Source organism: Diadema setosum, chromosome 8, assembly GCF_964275005.1.
Source record: "Diadema setosum chromosome 8, eeDiaSeto1, whole genome shotgun sequence".
In the NCBI taxonomy this organism is placed as follows: domain Eukaryota; kingdom Metazoa; phylum Echinodermata; class Echinoidea; order Diadematoida; family Diadematidae; genus Diadema; species Diadema setosum.
The window spans coordinates 17,741,771-17,767,931 of record NC_092692.1 but is presented as its reverse complement, the minus strand read 5'-3'; the positions used below and the strand labels follow the sequence as shown (position 1 = coordinate 17,767,931).

The 26,161-nt window shown below is 37.2% G+C and overlaps 1 protein-coding gene across 1 annotated transcript; it reads right to left on the bottom strand.

Moving 5' to 3' along the window:
- Window positions 1-11,599: 11,599 nt before the first annotated feature.
- On the bottom strand, window positions 11,600-12,742 carry LOC140232109 (galanin receptor 2a-like). The gene has a single exon (XM_072312257.1). It carries the CDS (start codon window positions 12,740-12,742, stop codon window positions 11,600-11,602), a length of 1,143 nt encoding a protein of 380 aa, XP_072168358.1.
- Between the last annotated feature and the right edge of the window lie 13,419 nt (window positions 12,743-26,161).

Below are 26,161 nucleotides of genomic sequence, written 5' to 3'. Positions count from 1 at the left end.
CATGATATACATTATTATACATGTATAATATTATTATTATAGTATGTGTGTGTGATTGGGGGAGGAGTAAATGGTTGTGCTCATGGTTGGGTCAAAGTTCAATGGTACCCCCTCCCGCTTGGACGGGAAGAATCTCGGGGCGAAAGCATTTGGAAAGTCATGTATAATGTGTTTTTTTGATCGTTCATTTTTGTTTAGAGCCAAAAAAGTGTGTGTGTGTGTGGGGGGGGGGGGATGCTACCCAAATAGCCCGCCCCTCCCTCTGCTGCCCCTGACTTTTGTATTAATTTTGAAATAAAACTACTTACCGCTGATTGTGAATTTTGGTATACACATGTATATATTAGTTGTATGTCCACATTTCTGTGTGTTATTTGTTTTATAAGATGAAAAATGGAGACAAGAATCAATCAATCGCTCAACTTAAATGCCTTCTCGGTCAGTAAAACGAATGTGTTTTTATGTTCTTATTTCGTCTTTCTTTGCTTATTATACTGTTGGATACGTACCAGGAGCATTCTTTATAGTCGACGGACAGAATGAAATATTCAAAACTGAAATCAAAGATCCACTGAAGCCGGTAGATTTCCTGAGTCTCAACGAGAGGCCATCTGATATAGCCGTTGATACGACAGAGCGAAGAGTCTACTGGACGTCCATCAGCAGCCGCGTGATTCAGCGCACGGAGATGGTCAACCCTGCAGTAGAAGCTTTCTGGACAGACCCAGCCCATTGTAAGCAAGCCTCTTTTTATAACTATGTTTCTCTAAATTATACTCCCAAAATAATAGATGTGGCTGAAAGCAAATGATCACGTACTACGCAATCTTCACCAATTAAAATTCAGGAGTAGGTTCTACCAGTAATCAAAAGAGCAGTGATTCGATAAGAATATTGCTGATTCTCTGTTATTAAAATCAGAGAGAGCGGGGGGGGGGGGGGGAGGGGGAGAGAAGATAAATGTATGAAGAGGCCATCTTCCTCGTCAAGCTTAGCTTATGATGATGGTCCCCTGCATTTCATTTTTATCATTTCCTATTGCTTCCTTTCATATATGATATTCGTTCTTGAAAAAAAAATGTACGTAAGATCCAAACGTTACGAATATTAGCTGTGTAAATGACTATGTAAGTATTTTGTTGATTTGTGGATTTGTATTGATTTTGAAATGCAGAAATAAAAACTGAACTGAAACTGAACTGAAGGTATTCCAGCGCAAGTACGCATAGACCGCAATGCTCGTCCTTGTAGCAGATTTCAATCCCACCTCCCCCAATCAATGAATGATTATTATCATACCATAATATAATGATATATATATTACATTGGTTTTTGTGTGGGGGATGCTTGGCTTACAATCGTAGGATGTAGCATTTTATCCGGTCGTAATGTACAGTTGTGGGCGCTTTTGACCTGCCGCAGATCCCTGTTGGCTGGCAATTGGCCACTCATCTCGGAAGCTGTTCAGGGCATCGTGCATCGATGCTAACGGCTTATCAACCGTGACAGCCATAACGATTGAGAACAACCCTTCCACTCGAGAGCTCGCGTCAGTGGCGGAGGAGATAACTGCGATTGCTGTGGACGATGATGGCGCGTGAGTAGATGTGCAACAATAAGCCAGTTCGTAGTGTTCTTCTTTGCGCATGAGCAGAAAAAGGTCATCCGTACCAAAACACATGATGGCTTTTAAATTCATGGAGATAAGCATCTGTCATATAATGATTATTCATGCAATCCTTGTACGTGATACTTGTCATTACATCCACCTGACTGCAAACCTGGTATTTGGCAATACGAAAATAAACATGTTTTAATGCATTCAATACAAAACAAAGAAATGGATGCTTCCCCGAGTGTTGTTTGACGGATGATTCTGGTCACCTGGGGCCCGTTTCATAAAACTTGTCATCAGTGACAAGGTGTCATAGATGCGACAAGCTACTGAAATCCTTGCATCTGATTGGATGAGAGCAAAATTATCATAGAAATGTGACAGTTGTCACTGATAACAAGTTTCATGAAACGGGCCCCGTCTCTATGCAAGATAATTTTTTGTTTAACACGAATTCCATAAATTGTTACTACTTACTAGTACGCATTACAATCGTTGCTTTGAATACGAGTGAAGTGTCTAACCAACTGAGGAAATAGAAAGGCCATTTGTACCACCGTGCACATGAGCTAATTACGAACTGGCTTATTACAGGGTCAACGGTCAACTCAACCGTCGTCTTAACGGCCGCGTCACAGATTTAAAGCTCGCTAATGCCACCTCTTGTTCGCGTTGGGCAGGAAAGGAAGTACACAGAGAAACCCGATGACTCCAACAACCGGCAGTTCTATCAAAATTAGACATAAGAAAGAAATGGAATCTTATATCTGTATTAGTCACGAACAAAATGATACATAATATGGAGCTATGCCGTAATGCTGACAGTCTTCACAACAAATAAAATTATGTTTAAGATACTATGGAGCTACGCCATAATGCCGACAGTCTTCACAACAAATTTATTGTTTTAAAAAAATCCATGCTTTAAGTTGCTGATTTCATTGTTAACTGGTTCTTTCCCTCCCTCCAGTCATTGCTGTTCTGATATGGCATCTTTACAGAATTCATTCTGTCTTTTTTTCTTTCATGTTAAAATTGAGAGGAATACTTTTTCAATAGTTTGCTGGCTATTATTTCTTCTTAGGTAAATGGGAGACTTGGGAAAATAACCTCATGACTGTGGTCATCCAATTTGCATAATTCTGTGAATATGGTCACTGTGCTTACTCCATGATACTAAGAATCACTGTTCCAAGAAAAACAGGCAAAGCTTTAGAATTCGTTTAGTTTTACATATGACTGATTTTCATGACACGTTTAACGCTATCGTTGTCATCATGTATATCTATAGTCATTTTCATTCATTCCAAGCAAATAATAACTGGGAACACTGGATGGATAAGACTCTGAATTTGTAAAGACAAGGTCTTTAGTTCGAATCCTGGCCCGTGTGTTCATCCTTGGATAAGATGTTATGCCGTCAATGCCCAACTTGACCCAGCTGTATATAATCTGCTATACCTCTGAATGCGGTTACAGATCGTTATTCCAAAGGTTCGTTAATCCGAAAATGAAATAAGGTTGCGTAATTCCGAAGGTTTGTTAGTACCGGACCTCTATATCACTTTCGGACTAACCTAAGGAACCTTCGAAATAACCTTATTTCATTTCGGATTGACGAACCTTCTTAATAGCGTACCTCCGGAATAACGACACACACACACACACACACATACACACACAAATGTTTGAATATTAACGAGCCCTACTTCATTTTCGGATGAATGCACATCTAGGTATCGGGAATTTGTGAGTTCGGAATCACGAACCTTATTTCATTTCGGATTAACGAACCTTCGGAATAACGATCATTGATCGTTTGCTTGGTTCTCAGAGCTGGAGGAATATTGCAAGGGGAAAAAGAGAAATCCTCATTTTTCTTTTTCGCAGATATGTATATTGGGCCGGTCTCAATACAATCTACCGAGTTCCCATGAACGCATCGGGATCCAGCGAAAAAGTTGTCGATGTTTGGAACGTACGCAGCTTTGCAATCGATCTGGGAGGTAAGGGGACTTTATTATCATTTTTGTTATTATCATTTCATTCATTGTTGTTTCCTTTCAGAATGTTTAACTTCATTGTTAAAAAGAAAATATTGTGAAAAAAAACAGCAGTGAAGGAAACTAAAATCTCAAGATCAAATAAACTAAACAAAATTGCGAGCAATCCGGCCTATTTTTCATTTTGTGCCTTATTGGCCTTTCAGTCTCATGAATGGATCAATCAGAGACGCTGTACTTTGAAATTCCCGTGCATTGCATGACGTCATAAAGGTTGAATCCTGGCTTGAATGGTCGTTGAGTTATGGTCTGCCATCTAGCAGTGGTGATGAAACTGAAAGGAACTCCAGTGAATCTTCACATCGGGGAAAGAGGGCAATAGAGTGTATTCTCTTTTCACTAACCTTTCTATTTAATACCCTGGATAAGTTGATAGAGCAATATACTGTTATGTTGCATTCATACAAAACCTCTCACTCCCAACACCGATACAGGAGAAGAATGGGTTCGCATGTAGGCCTACATGATAAGCTCAAGTGATGTTTTAATATGAAATAAAGCATTGCTTTATCACCTTGGATATTCTAATAAAGTCGTGATTTGAGATTATGGAAGTTAAACAGTTCGTTTGTTTTTAGTTTGTTTGTTTGTTGTTGTTTTTTTCTTTGTGTGTGTCTCTAGTGTTTGCTGCCGGGTGCTCAATCAATCGGTACAATCTTTTGACAGACACCCTCGCACACAAACCAGTGTCAATATAGGCCTAGATTATATTTGTAGTTATCTTGAGTCCAGTCCTTACGGGGGCTTGTAAGTTTGTAAACTGCAAAAGAAACAGTTGTCATGGTTGTCACAGCAGCAGCAGCAGCAGCAGCAGCAACAACAACAACTGTTTAAAGAAATAATTTACCATTTGCAGATGAAACACACACCTCGCGTTAATGCTTCAAAATAGTTCTAAAATGTGAGTTAAGGACACAAACAACCAATGTAAAAATTTGAACCAGTAAAAGTCGATATCAAGTATTGTTAAACATACAAAATGTGAACCATAGTTATAATAAAAATGTTTCCAGACTAAACCGTCTACTGTTATGGTTTAATAAGAACAATAGTGATGTCTCGTTATTTTTTAGGCTTTATTGCAAAAATTTTATAAGGTATAGGATGTTTTGTGATACAACTGACCTACACATATGCATTACAAGTGATATCTTGAACATTTTTTTTAAATCACTGCTCCCAAAGGTAAACAGGACCTTTAAGATTCACAATCATGAAACAACTTTATATCGTTGCTCCTACACAGTGCATGCCAATCATTTTATTATATATATTTGTTCTCTTCTCCACACTTAAAGGGAAGGTAAACCCAAAAAGCAATGTGGATTGAGTGAAAGCAGCAACATTAGTAGAACACATCAGTGAAAGTTTGAGGAAAATCGGACAATCGATGCAAAAGTTATGAATTTTTAAAGTTTTGGTGTTGAAACCGCTGGATGAGGAGACTACTAGAGGATATGACGTATGAGTGGACAACAATACAAAGAAAATATAAAGGAAATTCAACAAAAATTCACTTTTCTAGAATTATGAAAGAGCAAAGGACCAACCTCTTTCAGAAAGCAGGGGGAATAATTGCTACCCCTAACATATGTCAATATCAAGTTGATGGAATTTGTAATTTTTATGAAAAATGGATTTTTGTAGAATTTTCTTTATATTTTCTTGGTATTGTTGTCCACTCATACGTCATAACCTCTAGTAGTCTCCTCGTCCAGCGGTTCCAACACCAAAACTTCAAAAATTCATAACTTTTGCATCGATTGTCCGATTTTCTTCAAACTTTCACTGATGTGTTCTACTAATGTTGCTGCTTTCACTCAATCCACATTGCTCTTGGGGTTTATCTTCCCTTTAAGACCGGCTCTTCATTATCAACAGTACGGCTGTCTACACCGTCGACTTATCAACGAATGAACGAGTGCAGCTTACCGAGGAAGTACTGAATCCTTCCAGTCTGTATGACGTCGAAGTTTTTGGCGGGAAGACGTACTGGTTAGACGGCGTGTATTATCTCTCCCTCGTTGAGATGATGAGCGAGTTCGATGGCCGGTACTCGTACAACTCCTTAACATCGACATCCACTGCTGCTTCATACCCTAGACAAATATCGTTTGTGGATAGCTATTGACTCTTTCTGTCGATGACTAAAATTGTGTCTATATGTCTAGTACTGTGAGAAATTATGCCTGTTTTGAACGTACAAACTGACTCTTCGACTGTCTTTGATATGCATGGTATGACTCAAAGTATGAAAACCGTATCGAGTATAAATTTAAGCATGGTGTAGATTCAATGGGTATATGGACAAAATTGTTCTCGATGGTCTGATTTCGTTTGGTGTAATGGGAAACTGAGTTTGTTTGTGGTAAGTCTGTTCCCATTGGTCTGCTTATTAAAGCACTGAATTAATTTTCTAATATTTTTACTCTGCCGGTAATTCTATGAACTTCCTTAGATTGATGTACTTTGGTGAATATCTTTTGTAAATAAAGGTTCAATATCCAGAAGACTGCAAAGTATTGAGGTTCATTGTAATCGCCGTATTTGAAAACACACAGTCAATGGTTAAACCATCGTGGCAACATTTTCCCCTTGCAGCTCATGTTTTCTGAATGAAGGGATTGTATAACACTGGCTGAATACCCTTCTAAAAACCTGTGGAAAATGTAAGATTTTATATTCATTTCCGTTCGATTTATACTACTGAAAAATAATAGCATATTTTGGTCAGATTGTGTCGGGCCTGTTGAACGAATTGTTAATGAAGCCGTCACATAACCAATTGATTAACGTTCGATGAACTGGTTAACATTGGGTTATGGACCCAGAATTCGAGTATATGATTCAGACTCCATAATACTTATAGACATGAGTTAATGTACAAATTATTTCCTTTTCGGTGAGAGAGTCTATAATTCTTCACACAGGAAGAAGTGTATGACTATTATATAAATGTCAATTCGCTTTTTAGTGTCACGTGTAATATGTAAGCTACATTGGACTGGTACAACACAGTGATAAAAACAAGCTCATTATTTTCATGATTTTTGTTTTCCTCGAAAGTCGGAGAAACTGCGTGTATGTCAAGAGAGTGTAACTATGATAAAGCGCGTTAAAGTCTAACCACAAATGTTGAATGTGACTGTCCGAGTGAATGTCGGCGTGTTGGAAAAACAACCTTGAATGTTCCGTGTCCAATCAAGCAAATTACCTATATAGCTCGGAAGCATTATACTTTTGATTACAATGATTGAAATGAGCATGTGATTTATAACCATATATACAGTGAAAGTATATATATATTTTTTTTTTTGCTGTAAATAGGCTGCATCTGTGAGCTTTTTTTTCCAAAATTTATATGAAAAACATTTGTATGATTACTGTAAAATTATGGAAAATTAGTAAAAGGGCAAAATTGAGGAGGAAAAGAACCTGTGTTTGCGAAATCCCTGTCATTTTTATGGTTTTCAAATGCGAGAAGATGATATACAAAGGAATGTTCCTGTGCTCCTTATATTTTGCAGCCAAAAAAGTACCAGAAATCTACCTTGAATTAGCATGTCATTTCTGACATTCTGAGGCGAGCTGTTTTGAATGGCAAGTATTGTGAATATGATATATACTATGATCTGATGCCTGATGTGATATAATATGATAATGGTGTAATACAAATAGCCTGCACGAATTCCGGTTGCTCGCGCTATTTTGGGTGAGAAATATAATCTTGAGCAGCAAGGAAAATGCGTGTATATATAGTCAATAGCCAACTGGGCTAAAGTATAATAGGTCTTATATTCCTCATCATCAGGTTTTGGGCATTAATAGCTTAAAAGACTCACCCTCATTCCTCACATTTAAATACAAATTCAGAAAACATTTGTTATCTACTTATAATTCTAGATAATCTGAATTAATTGTTTTAATTTATGCTTGAGGTTTCACCTGTCCTGATGTCGCAGCACTTGGCGTGTTCTGTATGCAGACCTCTCTTCTCTCTTTATTCTTCTTTCCTCTTCCTTCCTGTCTTTGTTCCTCGTAGACTTGTATTGTCACCGTCTTCTCTCTTCTCGGTACTGTCTCGCGTCGTATATGTGTGTGGGTAACTGAATGTCTGTACGAGTGTGTCGTCCTTCTTATATTTTCCCGGTACACCAGTTCAATGAACACCGTCTGGGCATTAGCATTGATACTTATTTCCTATTATTGTCGAAGCCAGCGTATAGCTATATTTTTACAAACGACTTAAGTAATCTATATTTAACATAAATGCTGTAAGAAAATAATAAAACAAACTTGAACAATATATTGCTTACTCATCAATTATCTAGGGATCCACGTCCTACAAGCTTTGCTTTTTGTGGATCGCTATTTTCCAAAATTAAAGTTATTTTCTGAAAGCTCGCGAAGTATACATGTATACGCATCGTTCCTTCTGATTATTGTACATATGTTGATGTATATAATTTATTTCGTATATTACATGAACCTTTTGTAAAAGTGTAGACAATATCATTTTATGATATGTATACTTTGCATTACGTTTTGATTTTCTTTGATTGGAAATAAACTATGATTGATTGAACTTGAACTTGAACTTGATGTCATGTTGTTGTGTTTTGTGATTACCTAAACCGTTCTGCCTGTCCTGTGTATTGACTTTGTTTTGAATTACTCTATATTGCACATTTGCAATTGCGTGAGTTAAAGTTTCTACATGAAGATGTCCACATTATACAAGCCCTGCTTTTGAGTGGATGGACCCTCATCTTTTTTCTCTCCTTTTTTTTTCGCATAACATGAATAATGCAATAGATGTACCTTGAAATAGTGTAGATTTACACCCAGGACCATTAACAATTCCCTTATGTCGTGTTCCTAGGAAGAAAACAATAAAAACGATTGAATTGAAGCGAATTGTTGATCGTATCGCTATATCAAACAATCATTATAATGAAATTTCACAGATTGATGTACGATGTTTGTGTTGGTATTCAACTTTTAGTGGGAAGACTCGTAAGATTGACGCATAAATTCAAACACTTCTTCAAAAGTGCACGTGCCCCTAAAATTTTGATCATGCCAGTTTCGGATCAGGAAAATTTCTTTCACATTAACCTATTGCTTGTGGCATTGCTAATGTCATGTGCTGATCAGGTGGGAAATATGCAATACCTCGGAGAAAACGGTGCAACGCAAATCGGACTGTTCATTTTCTTTACATCATTTTTGTCTATTCAGCTAATATTATCCATCTCATTTGTTTATTCAGTCAATGTAAATTTCTCTGGCACAAACTTCAAAAATAATTTCCACTGACACCATACAAACACCATGTACCTGCTACGAGACATCTGTAAATGCACTGTCAGGTAATCCAGAAGGATGTTATTTAGCAGGAGCATAATAAACGTAAACAAAAATACACAGCAGTACATTGAGACTACAAGCTAGTTCAATGACACATATTTACGCGAGTTGAGAATTTTCCCAAGCCACAAGATAGCATATGAGTACCAAGCATCATCGTCCAGATTTATTATATCATATTTATATAACATATAATATATATATATATATAAAACATATATTATATATATATATATATATATATATATATATATATATAAAACATATATTATATATATATATATATATATATATATAAAACATATATTATATATATATATATATATATAAAACATATATTATATATATATATATATATATATATATATATATATAAAATACGAAAAATACGAAAAAGTAATAGTGATTAGTGTTTTCAAGGGCCACATCAACGAAAATGATTGATAGAAATGAATACAGGAAATGAAGATAAATTACCTATTCAGAAATAAGCCATTAAATGTCATTAGGTAAGCCAGAATATTACAGTTTATACTTTTATTTTGAATGAGATGTGCAATATATTATTGACATTATCTATAATGCCTTTATTGACTGCAAAATAGATCTACCCAGGTTGTTGTTGCTTTTATCTAACCAAAGAGATATAACTGTTTCAAAATCAAATGGTCTTCATGTTTATAGCACTTGCTTCATAATAACAGTACATCGTGAGAGGAACTAATATTGATCTTGATACGCATAGGCATATACAGTGCATAACGAATGCGGCTATTACGAAATTTTTTCGGTTACAACGAAGTAAAAATTCAGGCCGAAACATTATCCGGTCTATGTATTCTTATTGTTTATTTGTTCGATTATCGAAATTTCGATATATAGCAAAAGAAAAATGCCGGTCCCGAGGACTTCGTTATAATGGGAGTCCACTGTAACGTCTAAACGCAAGAAAAAACTCATTCAGTCAATGTCACTTTTTCATCATATTCTTACACGACAAGCAAGAATAGTAAAAAAGTATCCAAAAAGGACAAATCCAAGTCAGTTGATCATAAAGAGAGGGGTGGATAATTTGAGTGTTCTGAGAGAAAAATGAAGTGAAATACAAATAGTTCTGACACTGATTGTGCTTTTCAACTCAATAAATTGCTCTCTCCATGTGACGTATTCTGTGAGGGGTAGTGAGAGTAGTGGTAATTGAAGTGAAAATAATCAAATTTCATTCTAGCCGGATTTTCTGTTAAATTCAACCACTTTCCAGCAAAAAGAAAAAAGAAAGTTGCTTTTGAAGGGATGTCCTATGAAAACTGGTGCCAAAAGTTAAGCGATCGCTGCTTCAAGGACTCCACTTCTTTTAAATCTGTTGATCATCGATAAAGAGGTATTGACCAAATATTGTTGAACTGCACAGGCGGCAGTCAAAAAAGGGAAAATTACATTTAGGCCAAATTAATTTCCTCCACTGTTAAAAGCACTCAGTTTACTTTTTTACTTTCTTTACATATATGTACAGGTTTACAGGTCTCTATCTAAACAGAACTATATTTACACACAAAAAATGATCTAGATACGTATAGGCATATACCTTCTAAACGCAATAAAAACATTGTTTGCATGTACGACCATTCAGTAAATATCACTTTTACGCCATATTCTTACACGACTAGCAAGAATAGTCAAAAAGTAGTCAAAAGGAGGAATCCAAGTCAGTCGATCATAAAGAGAGGGGTGACTAATTTGAGTGTTCTAAGAAAAAAATGAAGTGAAATACAAATAGCTCTGACACAGTCATGATTGTGCTTTTCAACTCAATTATTGCTCTCTCCACAGTGGCAGATCCGGGGGTGGGGGGGGGGGGCGGGGGCGGGGCGCAACCGGCCCACGCCCCCTTTAATTTTTCGTAAAAAACAATAGAAATAAAAAGAAAAAAAATGAAAAGAAACCTGGAAGTGGCACTAGAAATATTAGTTGCGTCCCCTTCCCCCTTTACAGAATTCCTTGATCCGCCCCTGCTTCCTGTTTCGTATTCGGCGATATGCCTCAAATCTTTGTTTCTGGCCTTCTCAATCGGCCCCACTAGTTCTTCTTGTCTTATATACCGTGTATACCCGCCCCCTAGCTCTCCCTCTTATCCATGCATTGTATAGACTGGTCTTCCAAGACATCCTCTTTTCTTCCTCTGCCACCCCTTTGCCTCTATCATTATTTCTTGTCAATGCCATAATATTCTTTATAGATCACACTTTTCTAATTACAAGCCTCCTACGAATTTAATTTTCTTGTTCTTATCTCTTTGAACAGTTTCTTTCCTCTCCAGGTCTTCATCACCTGTTTATTGGTAACTCTGCGAATAAGCAAAAACAACAACAACAAAAACGAGGAAAAACAAAACAACAACATCTAACCAAAAGTAAAACCAAACGAAGAAAAATAGCACAAAACAAACACGCACGCACATACCCAAACCCAGAAAGGACTACTGTCAAAAGGGCGAAACACGGAACCTCATTAATTTGATTATTACGGCTATCCTCCTGATCGGTCTTGACTTCTACATTATTTCTTTAGATGACGCCGCACTTACTACAGTTTGTGTACTGACCCTGCTGTCCTCAAAACCACCAAAGACAGACTGTAAACCGACGGAACGGCCCAAGCAGCAAAGCTCCTCGATAGCTCGCCGGAAGTTCGGACTTCGTGAGGCATAGATGATGGGATTCACACAGGAGTTGGCGAAGGCCAGTACCATCAAAATGCGATAGAGAGGGCTGTACAGGTGAGTGAAGTGGACGAGGTCAAAGTTCAAGGCAAGAAAGGACACCTGATCGGGAGTCCAACAGATTATAAAAGTAATGATGATGGTGAAGAGGAGTTTGGTGGCGCGACGTCGTGCCGTCAGCATCTTCAAAGCGTGCTTTTCTTGCTCTTTCCCCGAAGTCAGGTTCTGTTTGCGAATCTGTAGGCTGCGGATGGTCAGCACGTGGGCCAACATCATGACTGTCACAGGTACTACAAATTTGAGGAGGAATAGAATAATGCCTACAGTCTTCTGAAGCGCTATTGTAGGAAAATGAACGACGCAAGTTCCGCCATCAATGAAGGTGACGTAAAGAGGGAACGCGTTGACGATAAAGGAAAGAACCCAGACTAGAACGAGGGCGGCGACACTTCGCTCAGCTGTGAAGAGACGCTGATAGAGAAAGGGATGTCGAATTGCCACCAGCCTCTCTATGGTGATCACTGTCAGGGTGAAGACGGACGCGCTGATGGACGTCCACATGAGCACGGACGAGTGGATGATGCGGCAGAATAACTGACCCAGAATTGAGTTGGGTAGAGTGTTGATGGGGCTATGCGGGATGATAAAAACCGAGGTTATGAGGTCGGCAGCGGCTAAGCCGGCGATCAGCGTGTCGGTGGAACAGCGGTGACGTTGACCCTGAGAGAGAACCAGCAAGACAATGAAGTTCCCGATGATTCCTACGATGGCAAAGATCAACTGAATAATCAACCACCATGACCAGGAAATGTTTTGCCAAGACCACGTCACCAAATACGTGGACATAGAGGCACTAGTCTCATTCAGGCCGTCAGTATGGTCAGTGTGTATGTCGGGGCTGTCTTCAGTAACTGCAATGGTGCTCGAAATGGTCGTAGATGTTTCAAACTTTGACTCTGATGTAAAGTATGCCATGTCTCATCGGGCTTGTATCAGAAGGTTTGTTCCTGTGTAGATGAATGTAACTGAAAAAAAAAAGTGTATCAATGCCTTTCATGTAGACGGCCCGTTAACGATCGACCCGTCACAGTACAGGCATGCTAACCTGGAAACATTAAAATGCACATTACTTGAATATGAGACCATTCTGAAGCAAATAATTTTCACACAACAAAGAGTACTCTTAAATGAATCCCACAAGAATTGGAACAATCATGCCCCAGCATTCCCACTGATTCCATCTGATCAGTTACTAGCCATCCCCTTTAAGGGCTACATAAATTTTCCTTATTATTATCCCTATTATTAACTAAAACATAGCAAGCCTAACGAACAATGAGACATGATGCCATCATTTCCAACTGATTAATAATAATATAGCATCTATTCACCAATTCAACCCTGGCCTATCGAAACGCTTAACATGAGAATTACACATGTGCATAGTTCATACCTAACATAAACATAGCAATCGTCACAGATGTAATGTGTAATACACCATGTGAATTGATAGAAGTACATGTACATGTAGTAACTTTTCAAATTGTAAATGAAACGACTGATAACTTGGGAAGCATCTCCAAAGTTTAGAATTTATCATCACTAAGGAAAAGTGTTGGGAGACAAAAGTAAAAAATCAAGAAAAGAAATGACCTTCACCCCATTAGACTTGTGTGTTCCAGAGACTCTAAGTAAATATCTGTGATGACGATCGAGTGTTTCATAGAAAGAGGGATGAACAGAGAGAAAATCTGTAATTTGGTGTCTGATTACAAATGCACTTTCGCCATTCCGATAGACTTGTATATACGACGTGATTGTTTTCAACGATGCGAATTTACATTATACCACACTGCGTAGGGGGATTTAAAACGTATAATTATGTACAGTATGTGTTTAGTGTTGTTAAGGATATAATATAATGCACAAGTTGCTGTTTTTATGCGATTAAGTATCTGATCAAGCTGATGGAGATGATAATCCTGTCAAAAAAAAAAAGTAACACTTTAAACAGTTTGTCCAAAATTCCTCTTTTCCTAGCGTCACTTCAAGGGGAAGTCCAGGCGATTTTCATAAGTTCACATTATGTAGTAAATAAATCAAGAGCTCCATGTTTAGATTTGTGGAATTAATTGTGGCCCTTTAGCAGAGAATGCTCTTAAAACCCCCCAAAAAAAATTACACTGAGCAAGCCTGATGACAAAGCAGCTTCACCATAAGAATGCACGAGTGGGGGCTCACCATAAAAATGTATGAGTATGGGGATCATGAGGCTCACATTTTCAGAAATGTAGCAATGTAATCCATTACAATACCGCTTGCTTGACAAGGTCACCATTTAGAATTTATGCATGCTTTCTTTCTTTTTTTTTTTTTTTGTTCTGCTTCCTTCAGCCCCCACTCATGCATTTTTTGTTTATCCTCCTTCGAGGGACTTTATTTCATTTCAAATATCTAAAAAAGTTCACAAAGACATAAAGAGAGCAGGATGTGCGAACATAGAAACTAAGGGCGCGAAATCATATCATCACATATATTTCGATTCCTCTGGTGAAAGTATACTTCAAATAAATTATATCCAAAATATTCCCTGAATTTAACATTACCTCAGCATATTAATTTGTGCATCCACAGGTAATCAAATATAATTTTTATGATCCAATTTCTGCTCTAATTCACAAAGTTGCCTTTTCGTGAAGTCAAGGAGCTTTTTTTAAACCAAAAATTTCAAATTCATAATGAGCTCCGTTTTAAAATCTGTCAATAGTGCGTAAACATTCGTTGCTTTTGTTGTATAATTGCTAAGTATATACAAACGAAAAACCGTATATTGGGCAAAAACTAATACCAAATTTAACAACATCAAAGATTTATCTCTTACATTAAATCCTGTTAATATCATTCGCTCATTAACAGTGATATCAATATGAAAATAAGCGCATATAAAATTTGATATTTTTTCCCAATATAACTTTGTATCTGGACAATATGACATAAAATGCCAAATTGATTCAACTTCGCTGCATTTCTTACAAATCATATCAGACGTAATTTTCCATTTTACTAAATTTTCTTTAAATGGTAGTATTCTATGTAATAACTTAAAACTGTATTGCTTTACCTTATTATTGAATAACTTTTCAAACTTGAAATCAAACAACAATTTCCAATCAAATTTTGGAGGTATATGCAATGTTTCTGTCCAAAAAATATATCACACTTAACTCAGATTTCTTTTCATCTACCAACAACAAATAAAACTGTTTTGTTTTTAAAGCTATCAATTCAATTATATCCCCAGTATTTATTTGAAACAATTCTTTATTAAACGAAACATCTCGGTTACATTGCCTTTTACGCAAATAATCAAACCACACTTGTGGTAATGCTTTTTTAATTCTTTCGTATTGAAACGATATTAACAAAGATTTCAAATTCATTATTTCACTATATTTGTTCCTGATTTTTCCATGATTCATTTTCTATCAACTGTTTAACATGAATAATACTTTTTTATGGTGAAGCTGCTGTGTCATCATCCTTGTTCATTGTGATTTGTTATAGATTTTGAAAACATTCTTATTCTTTATCAAAGTTTCTTACCTGAAAATCGGTTTTGAAATAACTGAGATATCCAAAAATAAAGTAAAACAAAGCCATTCTAACAAAAGGTTGGTCCCAGCTTTTACCAACATCGCTTTGTTTTTGGATATGTCAGCCGTTTCTAAACCTATTTCATCAAATGAACTTTGAATTCCTTTTTGGAAGTATATCTATGCTCTATCATATCAAGGTTTCTCATTATCTCAAAAAAATCCTCATCAAACTATGTTGTAAACTTCAAGCCAAATCTCTACCGAAACTGTACCATCCCTTTAATATTTGAAAAAAAAAAGTTGACATGGTATGCCGGTATGCCGAATAATGATGATGACGTAAGAATTTAATCGGAAGATGACTGACTTAATATTACATGTGCGCAAAGACCAGAATATTGTTATTATAGAATATTGTTCATCACAACATATATATATATATATATATATATATCCTGTTAACACACAGACATGACGGGGACAGATCCTTCACATCTTGAGCTCCCACACCGTAGAATACATTACCCGTTTCAAATAGGAGACCATCTTTCCTTTATTCTTTCAAGAAGGCTATGAAAAACCTACTTGTTAAGACATTAATGATTACACATTCTTAATCTTATGTCAAGCACAAAAAAGCATTATCAGTTGACATTAAGCCCTTTATTGCGAATTATTGACATTATTACCATTATTGTGATTGTTATCATTACTATTATCATTATAATCATCATACATGGCTGTGTTTGATCTGATTATGTTGCCGTCTGTGCAGATGCCAAGAGTGCAAATAAAACACTCAGATGCAGCTATTTAAAGGATAAGAGACATTCTACAAAAAGTGAAAAGTCTGCCAGGAGCCTATGTCAATATCAATAGGGATATTCAATAATTTATGACTACGGTTCTCTAATTTGTGATCCCATCGTTGATAATGATTTCAATATGAACATTCTTTAATCATAATCAATATGTCGAGTAAATTGACGTAAAATGTAATTCACTGTGAAAACAGTTCGAAGTATTAACAATGGTTGAGCAGGCCACAAGTAAACTTTGTGATAGCGCTTTATATTTCTAGAATAAAACACAGTTCAAAGCGATCCTTTTACAACTTACCTTTAAAAAGTTTTTACGTCGCTGGTCCTACTCAAGAAAAACTAGCGTCACTGGTATTAAAGGGTCAACAAGTGTTGACCAACGTATCTGTTTGGCACGTTGACCAACGTATCTGTTTGGCACCTCTAGTCGGAGCTTTCCAATAACATCAGTCAGAACTTGGTCTTCATTAAACTTTGTTCCATCAATCTGCTCAGCAATATACATGCACGTGTCAGCGATCATACCGACGCGCATTGATATTTCAGATCAAATGACAAATATCCTTTTCAAACATATAACGTTTATATGGAAACTCGACAAAGAAACATCAAATGAAATCTTCATCGTATACAGTACATGGTATATAGCCTACGGACTGTTCAGACACGTGTCTCGACCAATTAGGACAAACATGAGATGCGCAGTATGTCACTGCGCATACACTGAGCATATTGGTTGATATGGTCGCCGCCAGAAATGAGAAGTGAGGTAAGGTTACTGTACTTCTCGTGAGCTCTCACGTTAAAACCCCGCCCAGTTATACTGTTCTATGGTCGCCATGACCATAGAGACACAATCATGACGGAAGGTGATTCGCTATCGAAACGATAAGCGATCCTCGTTTCGTTATTTGACATTCTATTAGTCAGCATTTAGACAAATAAATTAGTTGTATAGGCCTAACCATCCCGTTTTGGCATATATATATATATATATATATATATGTATTATTGTATGTATGTGTGCGTTGTGGGTGTGCGTGTGTCTGACACCCTGAAAGACTCGATGAGGCTAACTTAAGCTGTCACGTGGCCAGTCGATGACAAGACGCTACTTTAAGAAACTTGATAGAGCACAGAGGAATCTTACAAGAGGTTCACTATATAGCTCGTGTTCAATTGTGCTTCTGTCGCAGTGGCTAGTCTCTTCAACAAACGGCAGTTTTGACAAACAACAACAACAACAACAACAGACATATGAGAATAGAAATCGATTTATCTTTAAATTCATTTACCATCAAAGCTTGGCAAGAAATGATAAGACATTCATGCAATTAGGGAAATTCGTCATAAGAAAATTTATACATGATAGTTATCATGGTTATAGGAATAGGGCCTATACTTCCTTTAATGGAGTCAGAAAATTTTGGAAAGAAAATGGCGACTTGCATTTCAATGAATTTAAGCCAACATCTATATACTCCTGGTGAATGACACAATTTCATGTTTTATAAAGATACATGACAATTACATTCTAGTGATCTGATCATCCTTTTTTTTTTTTTCAATGAATTGCGTGTCGCAGTCATAACCTTGCTTGGTACATGTCTGCATTTGTGATGCTTTGAGAAAACGATTTATCTAAAGCAAGGAGGTATACCTCCTTGATCTAAACCTTGCGGGATCTCCTTTCGAGTCACGCACAAACTGACCTGTAAAGACCACATCATTCTCAGATCTGTTACGTTTGTTTAATCTGTTACCTGTAGCGTCGGCATTCAAGTAAGGATGAATGGTTTGACGACTTGCGCTGTGTAATGTCTTGCCAAAATTCGATGCACAAACAATCTAAGTTTGTGTTTTATTCATTCACACTACCACTTCAGACCCAATGTTGATTCCTGTTAGATTTTATTTATGTGGTCATTTCATGCGGACGTAGTTATATGCTGTTAACATAATACTAATAAAATTATTTGCACAGTCGACAGGCAAAGCTTTTATAAAAAAAACAAAACAATAATAACTTTACAAAAAAGAAAAGAAATAGGAGTGATGACGTGAGAGCAGTATTTATCAGCAAAAATTCTAGGGAAACATTGTAAACCTCTAGCTCCTCTGCTATTTCGCCTGATTTGCTGCTATTACTTTAAAGATGATTTTCGTTTCTACATGACGCTCTAACATATTGACATTCTAAATAAAAGCTTCAGGATGCGTTCTTTTTCTTACCATAAGACTTGGCTTGGCGTTTTGAGCTTTCAATCGTACCAAGAGTTCTGGCATAATATCATAAATGGAAAAAAAAATGTATTCCCCGATGCAACAACTCAGAAGAGGTATTTTGTGTCTGGACTATCGTCACATAGTACGGAAGCGTATTCAATTCCAGGGGAAAGCATACCATTGTTCCCGAAGAAACCGCTCCACGGCATAGAAAATTCCTTATGGTAATGGATATCTTGAGTAACTATTGCTATTTACTTGATTTTCTTACTTCTCATGCATACTTTCCGTTTCTCTTTTACACTTAATGTAGGACCAGACGGTTTTTTTTTTTCTGGAAATACATTCAACCGGTCTTGGAGAATATACAATACTACATTGAATGTCTTGGGTATATCATACTTTTATTGTAAAGAAAAAGATAACAGAAACGAAAATAAGGCATTCTATTCATCGAGACATCGCACAAAATGTCATGAGGTGATGTTAGGTGCTGTGCAGGGATGATAATGTTGATATGCAGAATTTCATACGCTCTGTTGGAAACATCTTATCATAAAGACGATATATATACTCGTTGTTACAATAAGTGCTGACCTATAGTATGAGTATTAGATATTGATCTCCGTACCGGAAAGTTAGAGTGTCATGTAGAAACGAAAATCATCTTTAAAATAATAGCAGCAAATCAGGCGAAATAGCAGAGGAGCTAGAGGTTTACAATGTTTCTCTAGAATTTCTGCTGATAAATACTGCTCTCACGTCATCACTCCTATTTCTTTTCTTCTTTTTTTTTAAAGTTATTATTGTTTTTTTTATATAAAAGCTTTGCCTGTCGACTGTGCAAATAATTTTATTAGTATTATGTTAACAGCATATAACAACGTCTGAGTATGAAACTATCATTATTTTGCTTTTGAAAATATTTAACAATGGTCGTATTTTTATATAGATAGGGGACGGTATGGAAGTTTAATTGCAATGTACTAGTGGCTTCCACGAACAACTGTAAAATTAGGTGTGCCACAAAGGTCACTTCGTGGTTCCATTTATCTTTTTATATGTGAACAGTCTACCTGTATGAGTGTACTCCATAGAAGGTATATCATGGTACAATGGTACATTGACAATAAGACCCTCACTGCCAATGCCGGTGATGGAACAGTTTTTGAAGAAAAATTAACTGTTGCACTAAACAAAGTTATGGCATGGGTTAAGGAAAATCATCTCGTCCCTATAAACACCGACAAACCTTGTGCCATGATTATCAGTCCCCGTGCTAATCTCGGGACAAAAGAAACTTTTCATATCTCATTGAATGGTATAGTTTCATTAAAAAAGTTCATGCAGGTCAGCAAATATTTAGGAGGTTTGATTGATGAAGAATTGAAATGGTCTAATAAACAAATTGAAAATGTAAGTAAATAATAATAATAATAATAATACAGGGTACTTATAATGCGCCAGTTCCACATAGTTAACGTGCTCAAGGCGCAGTAGAAGAAGTAAGTTATGAAATACAAAAATCCTTACACAAGCATGCACATGAAAATGAATGACACAATAATGGTAATGAAAAAATATACATCATAATATACAATTCTACTGGAAAATGGTCATGAACAAATGAGTCTTGAGGGCAACTTTAAAGGAGTCAACATTCGAAATGTGACGGATAGCTTGAGGCAACTGATTCCACAGGTAAGGTCCAGCATGTGCAAACGACCGATCCCCCATGATTTCTTCGTTTTTGGAACAACAAGCAATCTACAATCGGATGACCTTAAACATCTGGAAGGATTATAAAATGTCAGTAAATTAACATTGTACTCTGGGGCAGATCCATGTATGCAATGAAAAACAAATAGTAATAGTTTAAATACAATGCGAGATTCAACAGGTAACCAATGCAATAAGGACAAAACAGGGGTAATGTGAGTATTTCTCCTGGTAAGGGTAACAACGCGGGCTGCTGAATTTTGCAATTTTTGTAACCGTGAAAGTTGAGATTGTTGTAGCTGAAATAGGAGTGCATTACCAAAGTCAAGTCGTGATGATATAAGAGCATGAACTATTTTTTCTGTGGCTGAACGAGTTAAATACTTGCGAATAATACCCAAATTGCGTAACTGATATCTCACGGATTTACAGACAGCAGAGATCTGAACAGACATGGACATTGTAGAATCAAATAATACTCCAAGATTTCTACATTATTTAGATGGAGCAATAACCACATCATTGTCAACCGTTAAAGAAGGAAGACTAACCTTGTCAAGTAGAACCTCGGAACCAATAAATAACAACTCTGACTTTTCCTGATTTAACTTCAATGAATGCGAGCTCATCCACTTTTTGATATCATGGATGCAAGCCTCAAGTTTCTGAATGATGTCAACGACATTTGTTTGGGTAGGTAGAAATGATGTATATATCTGGATATCATCAGCATAACAATGATAGTTAAAAGAGTGACAATGTAAAATCTCTTTCAAACCAGTCAGATAAATCGAGAAAAGCGTTGGGCCCCCGACAGATCCTTGTGGGACACCACAGTCTAATGGAGCAGGATCAGATTTTGCATTATTAACACAAACAACCTGAAACCTTTCAGATAGGTATGACTTGAACCACTCAAGAGCTTTACCATCAACACCTAATGACTTCAAAGTATTCACCAGAATCGTATGATTAACAGTTACAAATGCTGATGATAAATCAAGCAGTAAGAGAACAGTAATCTTTCCATCATCCATATCTCTCAAAATATCATTGGATAAGTTAACTAGTAAGGTCTCAACACTATGATGCGGCCGATATGCTGACTGACGGTTATCTAAGAGATTATTCTCCAGCAGATAGTCTGATAATCGTGGAAAGACAACACGCTCAAGGATCTTGGACAAAAATGGAAGGTTCGATACAGGCCGGTAATGCTGCAGAGCCTCAGGATCAAGGGATGGCTTCTTTAACAAAGGGTGAATGTAAGCCAACTTCAATGAGACTGGGACTGATGCCTGCTGAAGACTCAAATCAACAATGCTGGCTATTATAGGTGCAAAAACTGTAGCACACTCTTTCACTAAGATGGTAGGAATCGGATCTAACTCGCAGGACTTTGGTGATATGTTGCGCAGAAGTTTCTCAATCTCAGCTGGAGTGGTAGATTCAAATGATAACAAAGATGCACTTGTTTGCAAGGGTGGTTGAGGGGTGACATCTGCATGAAATTTGCTACATATGTTACTAATCTTTGACTTGAAGAACTGGATGAAGAGCTGTGCCAAGGATTGAGCATTCACATGAGCTGGAAGGGGTGATGACTTCTTACGATTCAGGAGACGATTAGCCACACTAAATAGACGCTTCGAATCCGATCCGCAGTCTTCAATGAGACTAACATAGTAGTTACGCTTGGCCTTGCGAACAAGAGAATGAACAATCTGTCTCTGATGGGAGTACAGCTGCCGATCTATCTCCAGTTTGCCTTTGTATAATTTGTGTATAATTTTCATGATAAAGAGTGCGGAGGTTCTTTTTTTTTTTTTTGCAGCCTAGTATTACCACAATTTGAAAATTGTTCTGTTGTTTTGTCGAATAGACTTCAATCCCATACAACTAAGCCGCAAGACAATTCAAGCGAGGGCCGCAGGAATTATATTGAGCAAATTATGACACACCGTCGGCTGATTTGTTCAAAAGTCTCCGATGGACGACACTAGAAAAACATTCTTTTTTTAATTTCAGTCGCGTTATGACGATATATAAACGCTTTTATAACTTAACACCTTCTTACCTTCAGGTAAACCCATTCAAATCTAGTGATATACATCAACATCACGCAAGGCATATAGACAGTGGATTATTGTACGTGTGCCAAGATTTTCGCACTGATTGTTTGAAGTGTAGCTTGATTATATCTTCTATACTTGAATGGAATAAGCTAGATAACTCTATCAAATCAGCCTCTTAATTCCATTTATTAATTAAAAAGATTGTTCAAACAAAGTTGTGATTAGTAAGTAACACAACCTAGAGCGCATAGTCTGTGATTAATCATTCATTCATTCATTCATTCATTCATTCATTCATTTTTCATTTCCCACATAAACATAATTTATAAATATATTACAGAAATTGAATACATAGATTTCATCATAATACAAAATAAAGGATAATTTTACAGAAAAATTGTAAGTATACAAAAATGTTGGAAATGGAGAGGAATGCTAAAAAGCTGAGCTTGTAGGGTGCATTTCCCCCACACGTAATACAAGAAATTATATGATCGATTGACTGATATACAATGAAAATGGATGAAACAAAGAAACTAAGACAAAAAGACCTATAACTAACCTTACTAAGCCGAAGCAAAAACCCAGAACAAAATCATGCATATAATGGCCATTTAATTGATATTTCTATTTTATGTCTATCGCTATTCTGGTGAAATCGTGTCATGGGATATCAATATTTTGTTTTAAGTTACTTTGCAATGTACATATTAATATGTCTGATTTTTTTTTGTTTTTTGTATCATACATTTTGCAGGAAGACGTATATGTTTATTAATATTATTCGGGGCTCCATGGAAGACCACTGCTTATTGGTGAATGAGCTACCCTGACAAAAGATTAGAAATAGATAGATGAATAAGTTATTGGATGAATAAATAAATAAATGAATAAATGAATGAATGAATAAACAAAATATTAATGAGTGAATAAATAAATAAACAAATAAACAGACATGTGACCCAGTGCGACGTGCCTCGCTATCAGATAAGCCGTGGTCACAACTCGCCGTACTTGCAAGTGCGTGCTGTCTACTTACAAAAACGTGGGCAAAATTTGGGGATCCGTACGTAGTAAGTACCGCCTCCGCACGAATTTTCGAGCACGCAGACACGCCGTAGCACTTTTAGGACCCGAGGAACTTTCGCTGCGTTCGGGTTACGGATTTACCCTAAGTGCGGGCAACGTACGTGCACTCTACAGCGAACGTGCGTACAACGCACTGACTCCGTGCGTTTTTTAAAATTTTCCCACCGTCACTTGCTCGGCTGACGGCACACGTAGCACGTACGTATTGAGCACGTAATAAGTGCGCAGCCCGTGCTTATTCGACACTGCCCTGAGTTCAGTTGTTCAATAGAGCACGCAGACCGTACCGAACTTGCCGAATAAGCACCTGCTCCGCACTTAAAACGCAAGTTGTGCGCAGTGATCTCTGCAAGGTACACGAACCGAGCCGACGGACGAGTATCATCATTTTCGTCTCCAAGATGTCATGATGATGGCAATTATAATATTCATACTGTTCTATTTCACCTACCGGGCAGAAACTCCCTGTAAGGATTATAGGATCGAAAAAATCGCATACACAGTATAAAAATGATTGTTATATCACCTGAAAGGGCTTTCAAAACTCTTTCGAATTGTGTCACAAACCAAAATGATTACTAGTATGTTGTAGGACCCTTCTGCCTGGTAGGCGATTAGTAATATATATACATACATATATATATATATATATATATATATATATATATATATATATATATACACACACTTGTATACACTTGTACCATATTTTGTGGCACATAAGGCAAAGTAAAAAAAATTCTTGAGGAAGCAAAACATATAGAAATCTTGAGCTCTTAATGGTCAATGCATGAAGTGACAAGATTTTTGGAGTTTTGAAAAAAAAAATGTTACATTTAAGATCTGCACAAGCGTGGTTAAAAGGCATTAATTATCATTGTATATGCAGAACAGTGATAAAGTCAGTACCATTCTCTGAAATATATTGAGAATGTGTATATTTTGAAATTAAGCAAGGAAGAATTTTCTATGACAGTATTACCTTAGGGCCTTCATTGCAAACGTGACACCTTTAGTCTCAGATGAAACTGCAAACCCATAGGCCTACATTCATTGTTCTATTAGTATGCTGATAAATCTAGCTAAAAAATGCCCCCATGTCTGAAATGCCACCACCTCTGAAAATGGGAAGATGGCAGACTTCATAACAGCAAATCATACGCATCTCACCTCAAGTGCCAATGTGTTAGGATGTTTTAATCCAAACAATGTTATATGATGTCATTGTATACCTGATATTGACATTAGCCTATTAGCCTACATCAGGTATACAATGCAATTTTATACGTGATGTAACCTAGGTCCTATACATAGAGCTGTACAGCTCTATGGTCCTATACCTGATATATCCTATTAACCCTTTCTCTGTCAATGAGTCAAATATGCACACATTTCACATATTTCACTTAGTTTATTTATTTCAATCTCATTTCTTTCAACAGGATATATAAAAACCTATAGACATGAAATGAATATGACACACAGAAGGTTAAACTACCATATACATCTATGGAGAAGAAGTATGATTATACATCTGAAGAACCTTGGAAGGTGGTCCTATAATTAGGCCTACCCCTAGTATCTGACGGGGAGAAAAAAAAATCATCGCACTTGCACGCACTTATAACATGCGACAGAGTAGGGATACCTTACGTGAGCAGCACGTGTAATTACAGCCTCCGCAAGAGAACGTAGCAATCTCACGCAGATTGTAAGTTGTAAGCACGTACAACTCACTTACCACGTGCACAACGTACAATGCACGTAACCCCTCATGGCCAGGCGTGGCGTGCGGGCCACGTACTTACATCCTGCGCAACCGTGCGAGTGTCGTGCGTTGACGTACTTCCTCCCTGCGCTAGTCACTTCCTCCCCACGTTTTTAGAAAAAACGTGAACGCCGTGGCCTCCGCCACGTACGGACGAAAAGCACGCACGGCGAGTTGTGACCAGGGCTATACCAGTAGATACTGTGGGGTTTTCAATCACATTTCTGAACTGTGTTTTTAACTAGAGTCACTGAATATTCAGACACGAAGTTTAGCTTGAATCCTACTCCTAAATATGTCTACGAAAGACGAGTGACGAGGCACGTAGACCCTGCACGATTTTGTCTGAAAAGTAGGCAAAACCGGTAGAGCTATACTGAGAAATCTCTGAAGTATTCATATCTTTATCGCGAAACCTTAAGTAATGGAACCTTTTAAAGACTGTGTAGCATTGGGATTCATGGAGTAGGAAGGCTGGTCCTGTTAGGATAACAATTTTCGAGAATCCCCGCAACAAACATTGTGTACAGCTTCATCATTGATCTCTATGTAAGTACACACACAGACGAAGAATCTTGACTGGAGTTGATCGTTACCAATAAGCCAGTTCGGAGTTCGCTCATAATGGGTACATTAATTTGTAGGAATGACCTTTCTTTTTTCTCAGTCGGTTAGGGTCACTTCACTCGTTTTCAGAGCGGCATAACGCATAAGCTTTACGTAAAGGCCGTGTCACACCTTTCCGGGCAAGCTACGCGGGCTTCTTGCGAGGAGGGATTTTCCAGCACGCAGGAGAATTTTCCGCTTGCGGACAAGAATATTTGCGAGTTTCGCAATTGTTTCCTATATACCTGCTAGACGAGTGATACTTACCTTCTACTTGCGTGTATTCCGTGTGACCTGCGTGAGAGCTTTGAAACCAATCCGTTTTCTGTTACGAGCGACTTACGGGTACTGAGAAGCATTGGAGTTGCCTGCAAGGTGCTGCCGGTAAGGGTCTCTTACTGGTGTTCTGCGTGTACCTCTGCGAGCGAACCCCCACGACTCACTCGGAACAAGTTTTGAGCATGCTCAAGGCCTTGACAATGTCATATCATATC

Excerpts from the sequence above, each read along its gene's own strand:
- LOC140232109 (XM_072312257.1), bottom strand. The coding sequence starts at position 12,742 with ATGGCATACTTTACATCAGAGTCAAAGTTTGAAACATCTACGACCATT.